The sequence below is a fragment of the Schistocerca piceifrons genome, chromosome 8, assembly GCF_021461385.2.
Source record: "Schistocerca piceifrons isolate TAMUIC-IGC-003096 chromosome 8, iqSchPice1.1, whole genome shotgun sequence".
In the NCBI taxonomy this organism is placed as follows: domain Eukaryota; kingdom Metazoa; phylum Arthropoda; class Insecta; order Orthoptera; family Acrididae; genus Schistocerca; species Schistocerca piceifrons.
The window spans coordinates 11028400-11051662 of NC_060145.1; the positions used below are offsets into that span (position 1 = coordinate 11028400).

At 41.7% G+C, this 23263-nt stretch overlaps 1 protein-coding gene across 1 annotated transcript in view; it reads right to left on the reverse strand.

Moving 5' to 3' along the window:
- Nucleotides 1-23263, reverse strand: part of LOC124711849 (2-methoxy-6-polyprenyl-1,4-benzoquinol methylase, mitochondrial) — a 189235-nt gene that overhangs the window by 127496 nt on the left and 38476 nt on the right. Inside the window, exon 3 of the mRNA XM_047242075.1 lies at nt 20670-21024. Within this exon, the coding sequence (XP_047098031.1) occupies nt 20670-21024 (355 nt within the window). The remainder of the gene's footprint in view (nt 1-20669; nt 21025-23263) is intronic.

Genomic DNA, 23263 nt, shown 5'->3' on the forward strand with positions numbered 1-23263 from the left:
CAGGAGCAACAGGAGGTTTAGTGCCCCCCACCATCAAGGGGGCAGGTGTGGGACTTCGACTCTGAGAGCGGACCAGAGCGGATGGAAGTGGAGAAGGAGTGACAGTGGCGGCATAAGAAACTGGCATGCGCACCGGATGAAGCCGATCATATTTCCGCTTCGCCTCAGTGTACGTCAGGCGGTCGATAGTCTTTATTTCCATGATCTTCCGCTCCTTCTGCAGGATCGGACAGTCTGGCGAGCAAGGCGGATGGTGCGCACCACAGTTCACACAGATTGGAGGCGGCGCACAGGGATGATCAGGATGGGAAGGTCGACCGCAATCACGAGGTCGGAAGCACAGCATGAAGACATGTGGCCGAACTTCCAACACTTGAAGCACCGCATCGGGGGAGGGATATACGGCTTGACATCACAACGGTACACCATCACCTTGACCTTCTCAGGTAAAGTGTCACCCTCGAAGGCCAAGATGAAGGCACCGGTGGCAACTTGCCGATCCCTCGGACCCCGGTGGACGCGGCGGACGAAATGGACACCTCGGCGCTCCAAGTTGGCGCGCAGCTCGTCGTCGGACTGTAAAAGCAGATCCCTGTGAAAGATAATGCCCTGGACCATGTTCAGACTTTTATGGGGCGTGATAGTGACGGAGACATCCCCCAGCTTAGTACAAGCGAGCAAGGCCCGCGACTGGGCGGAGGATGCCGTTTTTATCAACACCGATCCGGACCGCATCTTGGACAAGCCCTCCACCTCCCCAAACTTGTCCTCTAAATGCTCTACAAAGAACTGAGGCTTCACGGATATAAAGGATTCCCCATCAGCTCTGGTACAGACAAGATATCTGGGCGAATACGTCTCAGTGTCACGCAATGCCTGTCGTTCCTCCCATGGTGTGGCGAGGGAGGGGAACGATTTGGGGTCATAAACGTTACCTTTAAAATGGGCTCTCGAACGCTTAGAGACTGCTGACGGCTGGCCGCCAGCGACAGATGATGTACCACGCTTCATTGCGGGTCATCCGCCCTGATGCCACCTACTCCGACCAAGGGCCCTCCCCACGGGCGCCACCCAGCCACAGCAAAGGCCACCTGGTAGGATGGCCATTGCCGGGAGTCCTGATGCCCCAGGGAGATGGGCATCTACTCCTTGGCATACGTGGGGAGTGAACGGCGCAGGCATCAGTAGAGCGATCCCTGTGTTGTCAGGGGGCTACAACCAAGAGGGTACATGGCGACCCCACCACAACGGACTGGCTACCGTGCTGGATCTTAGGTGCAAAAATGGCCAACGTCGTCGTCACAGTTAAAAGAAACACTGCAGAGTGCAGCGTGGTAATCGCCCAAGAGATCGAAAACGAGCGGGACACCATTGCAACGACGAGAAAGACGGCTATAGGTCTAATTGCACGAAGGATACAATGCACCATGTAAGGTGCCCTTCCCCAATTGGCTCGCTCTTCGGAATAATTTAGATAGATGGAGGTCAAACCCGAGAGGGGACCATCACATAAGGCCGAAACGTTTGAGACTCCTTTTAGTCGCCTCTTACGACAGGCAGGAATACCGCGGGCCTATTCTTACCCCCAAACCCGCAGGGGGGTGGCCCTTTTAGTTCATATTCCAACACACATGATAACCACACACACACACACACACACACACACACACACACACACACACAAACACACACACAAAACGATGCTAACGAAATACACACTTTTCACACACAGAACTAACCGAACACTACTGCGTGCGACCCAGCGCCGTTTATACACTTACTGTACTACCTTACCGCCGGTTGCTTCCCTCTCATAGACCGTATGGCCAGAAGAGATTATTTTTCGTTTTGTTTTCATTTAATCGAATTTTTATGTTGTTCACAAATTGCAAAACCTTCCAAGCTTTCCACGCTCTGCCCAAAAAGCGATTCCGGTAGCTGCAGTCCAAACTTTTTGTTAACATTGCCTCTTCCGTTCTTGTAGACATATTCCCACAGCAGTTTTCTTCCCCTACCAAATATTTCTTCATAACTAAGCGACAAGTGTAATATTTGCAAAAATTTAATTTTAAAACTTTTAAATATAACAAAATATTTTCTCAAAAGTTTTCATCCTGCAGCAGCCTTTTCAGTAGTTGCAGCGGCAACAGTCTCGATGATTGACTGATCTGGCCTTGTAACAATAACCAAAACGGCCTTGCTGTGCTGGTACTGCGAACGGCTGAAAGCAAGGGGAAACTACAGCCGTAATTTTTCCCGAGGACATGCAGCTTTACTGTATGGTTAAATGATGATGGCGTCCTCTTGGGTAAAATATTTCGGAGGTAAAATAGTCCCCCATTCGGATCTCCGGGCGGGGACTACACAAGAGGACGTCGCTATGAGCACAAAGAAAACTGGCGTTTTATAGATCGGACCGTGGAATGTCGAGGCCCTTAATAGCGCACTTACGGTATAAAATTTAAAAAGGGAAATGGATAGGTTGAAGTTAGATATAGTTGGAATTAGTGAAGTTCAGTGCCAGGAGTAACACGTATTCTGGTCACGTGAATACAGAGCTAGAAATACAAAATGAAATAGAAATAATGCAGGAGTAGGTTTAAAAATGAATAAAACAAAAAAAAAATGCGGGTAAGCTACTACAAACAGCACACTGAATGCATTATTGTGCCCAAGATAGACACGAAGCCCACGCCTACTCCAGTAGTACAAGTTTATATGCCAACTAGCTCTGCAGATGACGAAGAAATTGAAGAAATGTATGATGAAATAAAAGAAATTATTCAGATAGTGAAGGGAGACGAAAATTTAATAGTCATGGGTGACTGGAATTCGAGTGTAGGAAAAGGGAGAGAAGGAAACGTAGTAGGTGAATATGGACTGGTGGGAAGAAATGAAAGAGGAAGCCATCTGGTAGAATTTTGCACAGAGCATAACTTAATCATAGTTAACACTTGGTTCAAGAATCATAAAAGAAGATTGTACGCATGGAAGAATCCTGGAGATACTAGTAGGTATCAGATAGATTACATAATGGTAAGACAGAGATTTAGGAACCAGGTTTTAAATTGTAAGACATTTCTAGGAGCAGATGTGGACTCTGACCACAGTCTATTGGTTATGAACTGTAGGTTAAAACTGAAGAAACTGCAAAAAGGTGGGAATTTAAGGAGATGGGACCTGGATAAACTGACTAAAACAGAGGTTGTACAGAGTTTCAGGGAGAGCATTACGGAACGATTGATAAGAATGTCGGAAAGAAACACAGTAGAAGAGGAATGGGTAACTTTGAGAGATGAAATAGTGAATGCAGCAGAGGATCAAGTAGGTAAAAAGACGAGGGCTAGAAGAAATCCTTGAGTAACAGAAGAAATATTGATTTTAACTGATGAAACGAGAAAATACAAAATATCTGTAAATGAAGCTGGCAAAAAGGAATACAAACGTCTCAAAAATGAGATCGACAGGAAGTGCAAAATGGCTAAGCAGGGATGGCTAGAGGACAAACGTAAGGATGTAGAGACATATCTCACATAGATACATACTGTCAACAGGAAAATTAGAGAGACCTTTGGAGAAAAGAGAACCACTTGTATGAATATCCAGAGCTCAGATGGAAACCCATTTCTAAGCAAAGAAGGGAAAGCAGAAAGATGGAAGGAGTATATAGAAGGTATATACAAGGGCGATGTAGTTGAAGACAATATTATAGAAATGGGAGAGCATGTAGATGAAGATGAAATGGGAGCTATGATACTGCTTGAGGGGTGTGACAGAGCACTGAAAGACCTGAGTCGAAACAAGTCCCCGGGAGTAGACAACATTCCATTACAACTACTGACAGCCTTGGGAGAGCCAGCGCTGACAAAACTCTACCATCAGGTGAGCAAGATGTGTGAGACAGGCGAAATACCCTCAGACTTCAAGAAGAATAAAACAGTTCCAGTCCCAAAAAAAAGCAGATGTTGACAGATGTGAAAATTACCGAACTATCAGTTTACTAAGTCACAGCTGCAAAATACTAACACGAATTCTTTATAGATGAATGGAAAAACTGGTAGAAGCCGACCTCGGGGAAGATCAGTTTGGATTCCGTAGAAATTTTGGAACACGTAAGGCAGTACTGACCCTCCGACTTATCTTAGAAGATAGATTAAGGAAAAGCAAACCTACGTTTCTAGCATTTGTAGACTTAGAGAAAGTTTTTGACAATTTTGACTGGAATACTCTTTTTCAAATTCTGAAGGTGGCAGGGGTAAAATACAGGGAGCGAAAGGCTATTTACAATTTGTACAGAAACCAGATGGCAGTTTTGAGTCGAGGGCATGAAAGGGAAGCAGTGGTTGGGAAGGGAGTGAGAAATGGTTGTAGCCTCTCCCCAATGTTATTTAATCTGTATATTGAGCAAGTAGCAAAGGAAACAAAAGAAAAATTTGGAGTAGGAATTAAAATCCATGGAGAAGAAATAAAAACTTTGAGGTTCACCGATGACATTGTAATTCTGTCAGAGACAGCAAAGGATCTGGAAGAACAGTTGAACGAAATGGACAGTGTCTTGAAAGGAGGATATAAGGTGAACATCAACAAATGCAAAACGAGGATAATGGAATGTAGTCAAATTAAATCGGGTGATGCTGAGGGAATCAGATTAGGAAATGAGACACTTAAAGAAGTAAAGGAGTTTGCTATTAGGGGAGCAAAATAACTGATGATGGTCGAAGTAGAGAGGATATAAAATGTAGACTGGCAATGGCAACAAAAGCGTTTCTGAAAAAGAGAAATTTGTTAAGATCAAGTGTAGATTTAAGTGTCAGGGAGTCTTTTCTGGAAGTATTTGTATGGAGTGTAGCCATGTATGGAAGAGAAACGTGGACGATAAATAGTTTAGACAAGAAGAGAATAGAAGCTTTCGAAATGTGGTGCTACAGAAGAATGCTGAAGATTAGATGGGTAGATCACATAACTAATGAAGAGGTATTGAACAGAATTGGGGAGAAGAGAAATTTGTGGCACAACTTGACTAGAAGAAGGGATCAGTTGGTAGACATGTTCTGAGGCATCAAGGGGTCACCAATTTAGTATTGGAGGGCAGCGTGGAGGGCAAAAATCGTAGAGGGATACCAAGAGATGAATACACCAAGCAGATTCAGAAGGATGCAGGTTGCAGTAGGTACTGGGAGATGAAGAAGCTTGCACAGGATAGAGTACCATGGAGAGCTGCATCAAACCAGTCTCTGGTCTGAAGACCGGAAAAACCACATTGCACTCCCTTAAAGGGTTTCCAGAAATACTTAACATGTATTTTTTTTGTTTCTAAACAAGAATAAGAAATGAAAAGCACCAGTTTGCTTTTGTTCTAAACAAGAAGTCAAATACCAATTATCATAGATGTAGCCTCAATATCCTTCAGTAGTTCTTCAGTAATTATTTATTTTCAAAAAACTGTCACCCACTATCTTACTCCCTTACTGGTTGAATTTTCAAAAATACTGAAACACATAATTTTTTCCATTTTATGACTGAGAAACCATATACCAGTTTCCATAATTCTAGGTTTCAAAACGCCTTTCATCCCTTATTTCACCCCCTTTGGAGTTGAATTTCGGGCAAGATGGCTACAGTATGAGATCCACACCGTCTCCAAACTTCAAGTTTCTACCTTCAGTTGTTTTGGCCCCTCTTTAGGGGTTGAATTTCCAAAAACAGTGAACCATGTAAATTTTCATCTCTAAGAGAGAACCCGAACACCAACCGACACAAAGATTTAGCTTCAAAAATCCTTTCGGAATGAAATATTCTCATAAAACGTTTCACTCCCTATATCAGGAATTTAGGGGTTGAATTTCCAAAAACGGTGACATGTGTATGATTGATTTCTAACAGAGAAGTCAACACAAATTTTCATATATTTAACTTCAAAAATGCTTGCACAATGAAACATTCCCATAAAAACCTTCATCCACTATTTCACCCCCATAGAGTTAAATTTCCAAAAATGCTGACTCACGTATTTATTCCTGACCGAGAAACTAAATACTAATTTTTGTACGTCTAGCTTCAAAACCGCATTAAAAGCATTTTTTTTCAAAAAATTCTTCTTCTCCTACTTCACTCTCTTAGGGTTGGAATTTCGAAAAATCTCCTCTTGAATGATGCCTACAGTATAAGATCCTCACCTTCTCCAAATTTTAAGTTTCTACCCTTAACAGTTTTGGCTGGACGATGATGAGTGCATGGGTGAGTGAGTGAGTGTCAGACAGGACATTTCCTTCTATATACAGTTATTAAAATTACAGTGATCAGTTTACATTAGATAAGTTTCGGACGACATTGCATGAAGCCAAATTTTTGAAGAGTGTCAATTAATTGTTGTGACTGAGACCACAGGCCTAAGTGCGTTTTGCAATTAATGACATAGGGTGGTGGTTAGTGGCAGTATCGGGGCAAGGCCGATTCTACGCCAAAGTACCGTTATCCAAGATGACGGGAAAGTGCGACGCCCCTCTGCCACGCCGCCCCTCCCCTTGGTGGAAGTTCAAATCCCATCAGGTCAATGCATCCTCTACTAAACTAAGAAAATAGTGGGAAAGAAAGGTCACTTGGACTACCTCCACTAACTCAAGTCATCCGACCGCCACCTCTTCCTAGGGATTGTCACAAAGTTTGAATTTTGGAGGGAAGATAGGTCAATCGCACTATCTCTACTAACCTAAGAAAATGGCGGGAAAGAAAGGGCACTTGGGCTTCCTCCACTAACCTAAGTCACCCGACTGCCACCTCATCCTAGGAAATGGCGGTGAGAGGACTCGACCTCTGCTAGACATATGTCTTTATTATTTTGCATGCACTATTTATTTACACAAACTGATGCAGTACCACCATCCAGTGTGTTCGCCATGAGGTCCGGACTCCAACTGACCTAGAACACGGTACTGCCGCCAGAGGGCGCTCTCATCCATGACATAATCCAACGTGGCCACCATGACATCAGCTGATGACACAAGTACCGTTATCCAAGATGGAGGAAAACAGTGTGTTCACCACGAGGTCCGGGCCTAGTACACAGTACTACCACCAGAAGGCGCTGGTGTCCGTTCCGTGATGTAACCCAAGATGGGAGTCTGGGGTGGGGCAAAATGGCAGGAGAAGGACTCTCTCTGTGCTGGACATAAGTGTTTACTTTGCAGGCAGTGTCTCCACCACGAGACATATAGTCCAACTAACCTAGTACACAGTACTGCCATCAGAGGGTGCTGTCATTCCTCCTGTGACGTAAACCAAGATGGCTGCCTGGAGGGGAAAATGACACAGCCTGCACTGGGCTGCTGGAGAGAGTAAGAAAGGAGTTTACTTTACTTGTTTTGGAACAATTTATTTACGGACCGATTTGAGATAGTATATTTATCGCACTGATACAACACATTTTCCCTGATGTACTTGGGGTAAACTACTCCTAAATAACGCACAACAGACATTCAAACAACTCCTAAATTACCAAAATAATTTCAATAAACAGCACACAAACCTGCAAACTCCGCCTAAATAATTCAGTACACTGATGTGCAGACACGAAATCAACTCGTAAACTGTCCAAATAACTCATAGCACAGCCTACAGACCTGCTCGCAAAATAACGCGACAGACAAGCAAACAACGTGCGCCGCCCCCTGTCCACTGGACCACACAGGATGCTACTGCACACGCTCCCAGAAGTCGAGATGCATCGGCAGCTGTCAAACCACGCACAGGTGCCCGCAACCATAAGGTGGCCACATCCCTGTGATACCTGACACCTGAGAAATTCCTCTCCAAATACGTGATCACCTAGACACCATTGCTGATGAGAGCGAAGACCCATTTGCAGAGCGCAGACACTACAAGGGCACACGTGTGTCGAGGCCACCGCTGGACGCAAGCCAGTGCGAGCCATCGCTCTCACGCCACTGCTGCCTACAGCGACTGGGTGAAAGTTGGGTCTGTTTTCGAGTATACAGTTAGAGTTCTTCAAGTGTTATACTGACATCACATAACTTCAAGGTGCACTCACGCTGGTCCCCTATGCGAGACGCCTCTGGCCAGCATGTGTGTTTACCATTGCTGGTGTGATACCTATGGATCCTGATGTCACAGAATAGCGCAGGCTGCTTTCTCCCTAGTGATCGTAATGGAACATATGAGCTGCATCCAGCCGTACTTACCTGCCCCAGCATGACTGACACCTCGCCGCGAAACGTCCGTGTGGCGACTCGACATCTAAAAGGTTCTCAATGTTATTCTGACATCACATGGCTATGTAAAATAAGAGTCAAGTATACCTCTCAGAAATTGTATAGTGTCCCAGAAATAGTTAACTGTCGCTTTTGTAGGAGCTTTTATGATGTCTCACCCTGTCCACATGGAAATTCTTGTCCTAACAGAACCTCTTTACCAAAATAGCGCGGAATAATGCCGAATGCATTCCTCCTGATGGTCCTAATGTGGCACCCCGTCCATCATGTCTTACCCTTCCTGCTTTCAACACACACAAACGTTCTCACCGCTATGTAGAGACTCCAATATCGGGGCACAAAGGATGTCTTGTGAAATGAATGGAGCAGTATGATTAGCTCTTATGGAAGCACCGTCCACCTTTTTTTCTTTCTGCAGACCAGACTTTCAGCGGTTATTTTACACAGATCGCCATATTGCACCAGCAATTAAACCTTACAAACTACCCTACATATCATCAAATACGACTCTTGCTCAATTACACTGCTCTCCCACCAAGGTCAGGAGCTTCAATATTAGAACGTGAAACCGACCTTTGACCCATCAGTATATCACCGCTTATCCTACATATCATTAAATATGGAAAGACTCCTACTCAATTACACTGGTCTCCCACAGAGGACAGGAGCTTGAACATTAGAATGTGAAACCGATCTACGACCCATCACTATATCACTGCGTACCGTATAGATCTAATAAACATGCAATTCATATCTTGTACCATACAAAGTCAGCCCTTTTACATCATTTGTCCATATACCGTGAAGACAGACAGCACAGTACGTACACTCGCGACACTAGATATTTATCGCGAGGTCGGGCGGGTATCCACCCCCAATGCTTGACCATAGTGCTCTCAGTGGATCAAAGTCACTCTCAGAACTGTTCTACAAATTCGGCCTTGTTTCCCACCCCCCCCCCCCCCCTCAGCACAAATGCATTACTGTTTCTGGTCTGGACCTGCATGCTTGCTTGCTCACTTTTCTACACCCATCTCCAGACTCTGGGATTACAAGAACACATCTAATTTCGCATGGCTTGCTAGAATATCATACCATTTTCGCGGTACTTATCGATATCAAACACACATCAATATCGCTTGCATAGCAGTACCACTCACGCAATATAATTCCAAAGATATAGACTGGAAATTATTTATCTAGAAACCCAAAACTTTAGCTAGGTGGGGCGTGCTGTAAACCACTGACTAACTAGAAACTTGTCACGTCTGCGAAGACATATACTCAGAAACTCAAAAAAAATTAGAGAAAACTGATATTTCCAATCGCAAATACCCATGTCAGTGATGGAGCAGATTCCAAATCACCCCTCTAATTTACAAGGTCAACTAAGGTGTTTCTCATGTCAAGAGAACTGGCAAATGTGTCTTCCACATGCCAGATGCACATACCACAATCGATATTCTCTCAACTAAATAAAGGCGCGAAATGTGCAGAACCAGTCAACCGAAGAATTTACATGGGAGGGAATAACGGTCCAGCTCAAAGGCACCTCCATATTCAATCTTCTCAAATTTCCACGTGACCACTAAAGCTATCCAACACATACTAAGTATTAGTTCGTTGTTCGGTCGTCTAGAGGACAACATGGTTAATTCATCTACATTCCTATACTCCAACAGGCCTCTCCATTCTGAAAGCTCCTACCATTAAAGGGAAATGTGAATCACTCCGCTCAGGTCACCGGCACTGCAGGCCGAGCACACACAGGTAGATTCATCATCCTAAGAAATTGTTCAATGTAATAGAGGGAAACATTCCACGTGGGAAAAATTATATATAAAAACAAAGATGAGGTGACTTACCGAACGAAAGCGCTGGCAGGTCGATAGACACACAAACAAACACAAACATACACACAAAATTCAAGCTTTCGCAACAAACTGTTGCCTCATCAGGAAAGAGGGAAGGAGAGGGAAAGACGAAAGGAAGTGGGTTTTAAGGGAGAGGGTAAGGAGTCATTCCAATCCCGGGAGCGGAAAGACTTACCTTAGGGGGAAAAAAGGACAGGTATACACTCGCACACACACACACACACATATCCATCCACACATACAGACACAAGCAGACATATTCAAAGACCACCTGTCTTTCAACAACTTCTTTGCCTCTACACTTCCGCCTCGACTGACATCTCTGCCCAAACTCTTTGTCTTTAAATATGTCTGCTTGTGTCTGTATGTGTGGATGGATATGTGTGTGTGTGCGCGAGTGTATACCTGTCCTTTTTTCCCCCTAAGGTAAGTCTTTCCGCTCCCGGGATTGGAACGACTCCTTACCCTCTCCCTTAAAACCCACTTCCTTTCGTCTTTCCCTCTCCTTCCCTCTTTCCTGATGAGGCAACAGTTTGTTGCGAAAGCTTGAATTTTGTGTGTATGTTTGTGTTTGTTTGTGTGTCTATCGACCTGCCAGCGCTTTCGTTCGGTAAGTCACCTCATCTTTGTTTTTATGTATAAGAAATTGTTCACATATATATTTTATCCCTGTACTTACAACTAAATGTTACGATTGCGATCTCAGTTGAATGACATTCGACAATGAGCAAAGTATCGGAAATACACCCTGTTGACAGCTGTGGCTCTGGAAATATAAATATCAGTACCATTCTTATAACTTGACATACTCTTCCCTTTGCTATCATAGTACTCGACATCAAATCCATACCTTGCTTTGCATATATCTGAACACAAACACATAGAACCTATCACACACCCCCTAATACTAAGTATAATACTTCGTCAATAACTGATCCCTCTTGATACAAAATAATACCGACTGAAAATCAACGATGGGTTGACATGTCTCATAAGTTTTTCTTGCAAGTGCTACCACCTTATCTTAGAAAGAGAGCATTAATTGTCTTACAAACTGCCAGATGTTAAAAAACCTGATCCCAACAATTACTGTATGTTACTGTTACAAGCGGTCTTGGTTCTACATGTGCACACAAGCATCCACGTTAAAAGCTATATCGGCTTTATAAATCCATGTATGGCATTACCTGCGAATCACGTGGTTCTTCCAGACAAACACCAAGACATTGATCGTAGGAGTGTATATTATCAGACCAGAAGCCTGGTTACACGTAGCTCACGATGCAACCTCATCATAAAATTGCAGAATTTTGAAAGTGATTCGGCTAAGGAGCGTGGTATGAAACTGGTATTTGCAACCCCCATCACACCGCCATCACTAGATATTTCTCCAGTATTTGTAACACATTCTGTCTTGATGCACTGTCAGAAGGTCGGTGATATATCCACTGGGCTATAGGCAATGGTTGATTGAGAAGGATCACAAACAGTAGATGGAATGATGATTGAGGTCGTAAGAAATGTACACTAGCATTTCAGATCTCTAATGCCATGCTATCCGCTAGAAATGTTGTCTGGGATTTGGAATCAAGTCCCTCCATTCAAGCACATACCTGCGGTGGATCACAGCCATAAGTGAATCATATTTCTGGCACTCTTATATCTTGAAACGAGTCACATTTCTTGAACCTGTCTGCTACAGTAAAATTCCAGCCCTATCCATCCTGCAACAGCCCTCTCAGACTCTGTGCTACCATCCCTGCAGTTTTGCGCATGTGATCATTCCAGTGTAAGTTGGAATTGAGTAGAGGTCAGAGGAAACTATATCTACGACCTTCTGCATACCGTGTAGAAACAGGCTGAGCAGCGACAGGACTGCATCTTGACTATTTAATGGAAATGGGAACTGAGAGAAGGACGAGGATTTTTGCTACTGCACTGTGGTGTACCCCCAGACTATGTACAAGTACTACAGAACCATGTCCATTCACATCTATCCCCCCCAACATGCTACCTTCGTTATTCTGTAACATCTCTCATCTATAATTCTCGACAGTCCAATTATGTATACCTTTCCCGATTCTAAACCCATAGTGTTTCACTTCAATTCTTCTCTCCAGTCTCATATTTCTGAATTTTGCTGCATGAGAAATTTACAGTTCTAAACCTCACATTTTTTAGCATCGCTTTTCTCCTCAGTCGTTATCATTACTCCAGAGAGAAAGTCATCTGGCCATTCACCTTTTTTAGACATCTTATTACATAGGTAAGTTAACTCTTTCACACCACCACTCTCAAGGCTCTTAAACTACTCTGCTGGTAATACATCAGTAGCACTTGCTTTTATGATTCTTCATCTCCCTTAAAGCCCTTTTTACTGCTCCTTCCATGTTGCAGCATCCTTTGTCCTCTTCTATAACTATCATCTCCTCTTCTAATTGAATACTGTTTGGTTTTTGATTAGCCTCATATAGGATCTCTACATATTCCTGTCAGCTTCCCAACATTTACCCCAGTTTATGAGCCATTGTACCACCCATCAGTTCTTTCTATTACCATTCCTGTCCTGCTTATCTTTACTTCAAAAATTAATTCAGCCACTAATCTACACATCATTTCATACTTTCCTTTCTTTTCTAATATATCTGTTTCCTTACATATCTCTTTCATTGATGTCTTACTTATCTGTTCTCTTTCTCTCCTTAATTCATTACTCAGCTTTCAGCTTTCTCTCCCTTCCTCAATTCCTATTGTCTAACATTTCCTTCTTTCTTTTGTCTTACGTAATACTGTATTTGTTATCCATTTTTTCCTTTCTTATGAACTTCCTCACCCCTACAACCTTTCCTTCATTCTTCGATCTTACTTAGTATTCTATCTGTTAGCCATTCATTCCTTTCTTACAAACTTCCTCACACCTACAATTTCTTCTGCAGATTTCTTAAGGTTCTATCTCATCCTCTTCCACTTCGGGTTTGCACTCTGTTCATTGGGCTCCTTTCACATTTTGACATAAATGTGTTTTCCAACTGAGCATCCTTACCTTCTTCCTTCAGTCTTTCTAGGTCAAATTTCTCTCTAGGTTTTCCTCCTCTCCCTCTTTTCACCTTATTTGCCAGTCCTCCACCACCAAGTTGTGGTCTAAATCTATGTCTGCTCTGGAGATCAAGTGGTAGTCCACAGTAGTATGTGGTGTAACTTGTGTGCCCTTGTCAAGGGTAGTTAAGAGGTTACGAACAGAAGAGCCAGTTGCTGTGAGTGTCATCAGCTAAAACAGAAGCACCAGGTTCCAGTCAAGAATTCAGAATGCCTCCTTCACTATGTTGTACATTAAGCAGTGAGGTAAAAGCTTTCTTCACCCTTACTGTTTGAACAGGCCTCACCAAGATATCCAAAAGTGAAGAGAGCCATGTTGAAGCAGTCACCCTGCAGGCAGTACATAAGCTACACAATCGCCCACTGGGTCAAAGAGAAAGATTTTTTCAGGTGGACAAATTTTTTTAATTACAATTACCTGTCACTGCCTCACCGATAACGATTAAAAACAACTTAGTAAAACATTGTGGCATTCTTTTAAAAAGAAATGGACTACCATTCATCTTTGTAGTTTAAATAAATGATGGTAAACAGTAATCTGAACAGCCAGCCTGTTGATCTGACAATGGTGTCATACCCTTATTAATGTAACAAAAGAGGGGACTGCCCTACATTTTCATTTATGGGTTAAGCAAATTTTTCACCGGAAGGACTGGCCTCTTATGTTTCAAAAATAAACTGTAGGCCCAAGACATGCCACTCTTGGTTTCCCACAGGGATTGAATTGAGCCCTGCTCTCTTTGTTTGTACAGCAGACTTGGGAACCGAGCTACTGAGAGCTATAACAACACTCCAATATGCTGGTGAGACATGTATACGTACTTTATGACAGCAGCCATGTAGAAACGAGGAGAGTAATGAGTGCAGCAGCAGCCCAATCAGGAACCTGGTTGACATCTAAAGTTGACAGATCTCAGCCCTTAAGATGACATAGTCGATTTTGGCAGGCAAAATATTCCACAAGCAATTACACACACAGGATTAAAGAACCAGATTTTTCCAGTGAAGCATCAAACTAAATTTCTAGGAATGCCAATGGACTCACATCTCTCCTGGGCAGGGCATATCGCATATCTCATAGAGAAGATCCAGCTTTATCTTGACATGTTGTACTCGGTCAAAAGAGTACGGTGGAGTGTGAATCATAACGTGCTACTATTAATATATAAGAGTCTCATAAGGTCTAAAACTGACTACAGAAGCATGCTCTTCTGAAGAAGCAACAGGAAATAAATTTGAAAACTACAAAGACTCCAGTTTAGTTGCACCAGAACTTGCCTAGGAGCTACGTGTTCTATGCCAACAAATCCAATGTTAAGCTACAGAAATGCGCAATGCCCTACAGTGGAAACTAATAATGGATATATTCCTTCTAAGAAGACTTACTGCAACCGACCAGATTGTGATACAGAAAGTCAAAAGATGGTTTCGAGAACACATGAACAGAGAGGGAATAAACACGGCACTAAAATCGGAACTATGTACAAACTTAATAAACCTAAAGGACATCTTACCTAATCTCCGAAGAACCCCTACATGTCCTATTTCAGAACACCAATATAACAAAATAACTTCAGTAGATGATGTCTTCTTCTACCCAATAACAACAACTAATGATGCAGAACAATATCTCCAGATTTATAATGACGGCTCCAAAACCCCAGATAATGGTAGAGTGGATTGCGCTTTCATATGCCCAAGCACAAATCACAAAGAATTGATACTAATTTTAAGTGAAGTTTCTAAGTTTTCAGCAGAAGCTGTAGCTATACTCGCAGGTTTAAATTATTTGCAGACCCTCACAGCAAGAAGCATTTTGATTTTAACAGACTGCAGAAGCTTGCTTTCAAGCTTGCAGACACCTACCACTGTCAAGAAATCTAATCAATTGGTAATGGACTTCATGAAAACCACCAAAGAAAACGAATACATCAGAAAGAAGATAACATTTATGTGAATCAAATGCTTTGGCAACATTAAATATAGTGAGATGGTCGGTACTTTTATAAAAATCTTATTACTGTAATCATCAGACACGAAGACTACCTTACGCAGAAGAACAAAACAACAACAGAACAATGAATATCAAGCCTCACTGCACATTAAAGGGAAATATTAGGGTCAAATACAGCTGAACATTCCTTCAAAGCCCTGGTTCTACACAGTTAAGGTAAACAAAAAATTTATAAACTCCGTAATCCAAACGAGATTTAATTGTGGATCTTTCACAAGCCATCTTCACCGATTACACATCCAAGACAATTATTATTGTGACTGTGATGGAATAACAGTAGGGGATATCAGTCAGCTCTTTTTCGAATGTAAACTACTGGTATATGAAAACCAGCTAATCAAATTTATTCAACAATTAATCAAATGCGATCAACCATTTGCAACTTCCATACCGACTCTCCTGTATCAAAATAATATCTGACTTCTAAAATTAATTATGAAATTTTTAAGTACATGTAACTGCACTTTGTAAAACACAAAAATACTGGAAGATGGCTGTATGGGCCTTCAGGCCAACACTCAAAATAAATAAATAAATAAAAAGAGCGCTAATGAACTGTTTAATTGCTGATGTATGAAAATAATATGACAACTCAAGTTTTCTCTGATGAGAGAGCACTAAAGAATAAACGATTCAAGAAAGTGAAATAAGAAGGCTATAGTTATCAACATATTACATTAACAGGCATAAAATCGAAGGATTGATGAGTCATTACTAAAGTAGAAGTGTGTTACCATATGAATATTGGAAAGATTAAGTAAAATGTATAAGCATAACTTGAATTATTGTCAAAAGAACTCAAAAAGCTATCTTTCAATACATAAAGTGATCATTTCTCTAAAGAAAAAAGTATGTTTCACATATGCAAAGTATGTAAACATTCAGTACTACATTTCTGCATTTGTTTTGGATGTGAGCAGAATGTGACCACTTCAATAATAAAGAATAATAATCAACCTTATAGTTTAGTAGCAATGAATAGATCCCTGACACAGTCATTGACAACAAGTATTTATTGGAAGCTGATGACTTCTTGGAGAAGCATGCATGTGTATGATTAGTAACAAATATTAAAATGAAAGTTGGAGGAATAATATGAAAGGGGCTCATTATTAGATGACTTATTAGAATATATGCATAAATTATGGCATTAGAAGAAATATAGGTAAAAAAGTACAATGGAAGGAGTCAGGAATGGTACGTTTGAAATAATTGAGTCGATATGCTACAGAGAAACTTCATCATTGAGATGCATAAAGATAAGGGTCAGAGGCTGTGCGTACTGTTAAAGTTTTAGGATGGAGCATACCCGATTTTATGGAGGTACTGGAGAGGTCAAGGATAGGCAAATTCAGGGAACGGATGGTCTAATCCTTTGTCAGGTGAATCCATACGTAGATTGACCTGACCTGGTTTTTGTATAAAGGGAATGATAAAGAGACAATCACATTGCAAAGATGAAAAAGTACTTATGCAGTACTTGTCTGTAGCTAAAGGTGTAAGCACAGCTCTTACAGAGATAGGAAGCTGTACAGCAACTGCTAGTCACACTGATAGAGTGTTCTCCAAAACAACTCAAGACTACTAGACTTACCTGGGCACTGATGCCTCTCTGAGTTTACATTTCTGTACATGTCTGACTTATCACAGATTTGAAACTATGGAGAATTGTGTACATTAAAATGTCAGCATGTAATATATTAAAATGTCAGCATGTAACTGCTTATGGTGGAAGTGAACTTAAACATTTTCTATCTCAATTAATTTGAGAACTTACGCAGTTTAATCAGTTAATTGAATGGAAAATAAATGCAATTACCTTTGAGTAAGACTACCATAATAATGATATAGCCTGACCAAAGAGGGCAAATATCTCTCGTGCTTTTATCTACAAAAATGAAACATTATGAATATAACAGAGGGAAACATTCCACGTGGGAAAAATATATCCAAAAACAAAGAAGATGTGACTTACCAAACGAAAGCGCTGGCAGGTTGATAGACACACAAACATACACACAAAATTCTAGCTTTCGCAACCAACGGCTGCTTCATCAGGAAAGAGGGAAGGAGAGGGAAAGACGAAAGGAAGTGGGTTTTAAGGGAGAGGGTAAGGAGTCATTCCAATCCCAGGAGCGGAAAGACTTACCTTAGGGGGAAAAAAGGACAGGTATACACTCGCATACACACACATATCCATCCGCACATACACGGACAGATGCATTGGGGCATCTGGGGGAGGATGCACGTCACCCAAACAGACAGGCATGTGAGGGCAGCCGATGTTATCACAGGTGCAGTAGCTTATCTCCTCAGGATCACTCATCAGAACAACATTACTGATACACGAGCATAGCTACAGGTAACAGCTAGTGTTATCTATACATTGATTGTTAGTTGCAATGCATGTAAAATGACTCTCCTCCAGTGAAGTATAACTGCTCTCATTCAGATACCTTTCAACTGAAATTGATGCAAAGTGACACAGAAGGTTACACCAAGTGTTGTCAGTACCACCACAAGGTGAACTCGTGCACAATCGAGAAGAAAGCAGGATCGTTACTGCAATATGATAACACTTACCCCAAAAATTCCCATTTCTTTTCCTGTCCTCTGACCAGCAGACCCAAGCATATGACTTTTTGAGTGTTCCGTAAAACATTTTCTGTAAATTTAGTTTGACAGGTACTTTAAACTTCCGATAAGTATTGCACCGACTTCTGGGAGTGGGGGAGTGTCACAGATGCAGAAGACGCAAATATTGTCGAATAATTCCCGAATGGCAAAACGTGGTGCCTTCAGGTGGAAGGTCAGTCCAAGCACTGCGGTGCTCGACCGAGCACAATCACTTATGCCCCGTTATTGCCTTCCTCTCACCTCCGAGCTGGTGCATCCACCCAGCAGCCAGTTACATACACACAGCATTATGCACACTCGAAACCACCATTATTCATCCAAAATAAAATTTGTTATGCAACAAAATATGCTTTGAAAATTTGCAAAAACCTGTCAAAAATCCCCACCTGCCCGTACAGATGTTAATTTCCCATTCTTTATACACACCTCTTCCTACAATTGACAGTATGATTTGTTCAGTAAATCCCCGACTGATTCCTTTCTGGAGCCCTATAAGAAACGATCTAGCGCTGCATTTCTAATGACCTACCTATCACACATCTCTGAAATCTTGTTGAAAAAAGACACATGACTAATAATTAATTCATAACAACAAACAATCAGCTCAGTTTGCTAACTGGCTTTCCTGTTGAAATATAACAATGAAAACAATCAATTAGTGATAAAATTATTTAATTGGATAGATAAATAATGCAGTCCCCAACAATCAGTCTTTCCTTCTCATCCCATACGGCAAGTCTCCCTGGACCCGCAGTTCTGGGTGATGTTCCCAAAATCTACTCCTTTTCCTAGACCTCTGCAGTCCTTTTCCTTCACCCTTCTTCCTTCCCCTTCAACCCTTCTGCCTGAAGAAGGAGCCACTGGTTTCGAAAGCTTGCCAATCACAACAGCCTTTTATGTGTGTGTTCTGCCACCGCTTGGTGAGCAGATATTTTATCTATCCAATTAAATAATTTACTGTTTAAATGATACATGCAGTGTCGTAAGGGTTAAAAACATTTTGCATCATCCACACGTTACTTACATTCTCTCAAGTAAGAAGTCCCAAAAACAAAATTACTGTAAAGTAGAGTAGATGGTATCGATTGGATGGACAGCAGAAGTAATAAACAACAGAAGAGTAGAAATTATTTTTGTACTGTTAGTTGTTTTGAACAGTAGGCTTCTGATGTGTCTGAAATGAAAAGATTACAAAAGAGGAAGAGGACAGTCTGACATCCTGCTAATGATGAAAACACTAGAGATGTGGTGCAAGTTCAGACTGGTGGAGATCTGTGTCTTGCAAAACAGTCATCTCAGCACCTGAGGGAAACCTCAGGAAGCCTAAATCTGGATGGCTGGAGTGGGATTTGAAACATCTTACTCCCAACTGAGAGCCAGAGCCTTTATCAGTGGGCAGTCTCACTCAGATGAAAGTTTACCATCAGTGTGCATTCCAAGTTCTGACTTACACTGTGGACTTTTAATGTGATAACCACCTGTGGGTTGCTCAGTTGCTGATGGAGAGTCACATAATAGGGAGACAAGAACAGAATCAAATGGATTGAGTAACACCCAGGAGTGGAAGATGGCACCGGATAGGACAGGATGGGAACAGGTGTCCGGCCAAGCAAACAATATGGTCTGGAGCTGGGCTGCATGAGTACTCTGTCGGATGCCGGCAGAGAAGGAAAGACTGAGAACCAGATCGAATGGAGAGTGGGTAGGTGACATTAGAAGATTGTAGTGCCCAGACACCTTCGTCTAGCAGTGGACATCAAATGGCTGGCAATTGCAGACAGAGTAGGAAGCGAGATTACGGTTAAACGTCTTCTCGAGCCCGCAGTCACTAGAGGCAAGCAAAAGTTGAGATGTTGAGAAGGATCAAAAATGAAATAGTCAGGCACCTTTTTAAAGAAAGCCTTAAGCCTGTTTAAGGAAACCACAGAAAACCTATTTTCTGATAGTCACACACGGACCCGAGCTGCTACCCTACAGAGCGTGAGTCAGCACACATGTCAAGCACTGGTTGCTCGCCTCATCATTTAGTCTGACTGAATTAGCAGAGCGGAAAATGCATTTTATTAAACCTTTGACATTTGGAACATATACTTAAATGAAATTTTAAGTAATTCTACCAGAACTAAAATGCCCCCTGAGTGAATAATGCAATTTAACTTTTCCTGTTATGTGCTACCTTCAGAGACAGGATCCCACAATTTGATATAGAGTTTTTAGTTTTTCTGATCTTAATTTTGTGGTAATTTGCCTAAAAATATGAAGATTACAGTTTATGTGTCATAAACAATGAGTTCATTAGAGATGGAGTACGAGCTCAGTTCAAGGATGGAAAATGGGTGAATCTAAACTGGATGGCCACAGGCGGGGAATCAAATGGCTGCCCTCCCAACACTGTGAGACCAGTCTCCGCCACCTCATCCTGCGCCATGTATCTGAGGGTAGCAGACAGCAGCTACACATGAAGGGAATAAAAAGAAAGTGAAGGTGACATGAGAAGGAATATCCACAAAGTAACAAGTACCAGTTGAAACTAACAAAAAAAAAAAAAAAAAAAAAAAGAGTCAATCAATTACAGCAAGCAGCTACAAAATCTCACTTTAATGGAATGGTATTCAAATAAAGCTTTTCTTTTTGCCAATTACTTTGAAAAATGTTTTTCCCTTTTGTTTCCTATTTATTAACAAGAAACCTTTAATATTTACATACAGATGAAATTCTTGGCCAGAGTTTTTCTGTGGGCACTGTTAGGAACTGAAGCTTGACAGCTGCAGACTTTGTTATGTGAATAAATATACAATAACGGATAAAAAATGCACTTACCACTGTAGAAGGCTGTTATTAACATGGCTGAATTCCAGACATAGAAATCTGCCTCCAGGCTTCAGGATTCTGTACGCTTCTCGTACAACTTTATCAATGTGCGTGCAGTTTCTGATGCCGAATGCAATTGTGTAGGCACTGTAGCTGCAATCTTCTACCGGTAGGTTTTCAGCATCTCCACATAGCCACGAAATACGATCAGGGCTCAAGTTCGAGAGCTCTGCACGTCGTTTTCCCACTTCGAGCATGGCACTATTGATATCACAAACAGTTACGTGGCCTGCTTCATCATCAACAGTGGGAAATCGTTTTTTCAAGTTATCGATGTATCTGAGATATCGGAAGGCTATATCACCTACAGAAATTTGAATAATTATTCTTAATTACACAAACATTATAATATTGGATGAAATAATACAATATCATTTCTCAAAAACTAGTTAAAAAATGCAAAATAGTACTAACTAGTTTTCTGTATATTGAACACAAGTGTTCCAACCGAGGCTGTAGAAAATGTCAAATAAATCTGCTACTCTAAATAGTGTGTTATTGCCACCACCTGTGACATTGTAAGGTGACATTTCTAGTGCCCTTTGAACCATGTTCAGAATCATTTGTAATGCTTTGTAGCACTAACCACAGGGTCATAGTATGATTCCTTCACATATACACATCACTGTAATGTATTAGCAGTATACCAAACAAAGCACAGTGTAACACTGGATCTGTAACAGCTGTCTGCTCCTTGTACTGAAGTGGACAAGTAAATACATGGTGGATGACTTCTCTAAATAAACTGTCCTTTCCTATATCACCACCCCCTACCCTTTCTAAATTCATACGGTGCAAGATGCCAGCTCCTAAACTGCTTCTGTGGCTTACAGCAGGAGGTTACCACCGGCTGACACCTGTCCCTGACACAAGTGGCTGCTCTTTTACTCCTGCAGACTGTCTCCTGTCCTGACGTAGCTGGCAGGATATTGCAGGAAATATCTTGTAAACCATGCGGATTATGTTAAATAATATTGTTACTTATTTATATCATTGTTAATAAAAAATGTTATTAAAAGCCAAAATATTGAATCTAAATGCAGCACTCATGTGTATTGTACCACTGGAGGCACCAAAACTACAAACCATAAAATGTAAATACACAGATAACAAGTACGAGGGCGGTTCAGAAAGTAACCTCCGATTGGTCACAGTGCGGGTTGTGGGGGGAGTAGCGATGCCATCTGTGCGTTTACGCACTCAACAGGTCAGTCGGCATCAAGCCGTGGTCGAGTGAACGTCGTACCTGCGCTAGTTTAGTTTTTGTGGCAGTTTGAAATGTGTGCTGCAATAGAAAACCCCGCCAAATGTGAAGTGCGTGCTGTCATAAGGTTTTTTACAGCCAAAGGATTTCTGCAGCAGCTATTCATCGTGAGCTTTGTGCCGTGTACGGACCAAGAGTTATGAGTGAAGGAGTTGTCCGTGAATGGGTACGTTTATTTAAAAGTGGACGAGAAAACGTTCATGATGAAGAGAGGAGTGGTAGACCATCATTGGTGACTGACGAACTCGTTCAGACAGTTGATGCAAAAGTTCATGAAAATTGACGTTTCTCAATGTCGGAGTTGTCTACTGGTTTTCCACAGATTTCTAAGACTCTCTTGTACGAGATAGTGACAGCAAGATTGGGTTACCGTAAGTTCTGTGCACGATGGGTGCCCAAAATTCTTACCGACCACCACAAAACTCAAAGAATGGCCTCTGCATTAGACTTTCTGTCACGTTATGAGGACGAAGGAGAACCATTGTTAAACAGAATCGTGACCGGTGACGAAACCTGGATTAAGTACGTGAACCCTGAGACAAAAGAACAATCAAAGATGTGGGCACATTCAAATTCGCCTACCAAACCAAGAAAAGCCTCGCAAGATTTTTCTGCCAGAAAACTGATGGCAACGGTGTTTTGGGATGCCAAAGGGGTGTTGTTGGTTGAATTCATGGAACGTGGTACGACCATTAATCAAGACGTGTACTGTGAAACAATAAAAAAGTTACGACGGGCTATACAGAACAAACGCCGTGGTATGCTGACTTCCGGTATCGTTTTTTTGCGCGATAACGCCCGTCCTCACTCTGCTCGCAGAACAACGGCCCTTCTTGAGTCCTTCAAGTGGGACATTATCAACCATCCACCTTACAGCCCAGACCTGGCGCCAAGTGATTATCACCTCTTCATGCATTTGAAGAAATGGCTCGGGTCACAGCGGTTTGATGACGACGAAGAGCTCAAAGATGTGGTCACAGGCTGGCTCCAGGCACAAGCGGGTGATTTTTATGCAGAAGGAATTTCAAAGCTTGTGAAGAGATACGATAAGTGCCTCAATCGCTATGGAGACTATGTAGAAAAATAGTGCAAAGATGTAGTTGTAAGATGTATATATTAAAATATTTTTATTTAACTTGGTGTATTTTTTTAAAACAACCGGAGGTCACTTTCTGAACGGCCCTCGTATTTTATACTATATGTATGCTAGTATGTGTGAACAATGACAAAAGTAGGTAGCAAACTCTACCAAAGTATCTATCAATAATGTGACTTAACT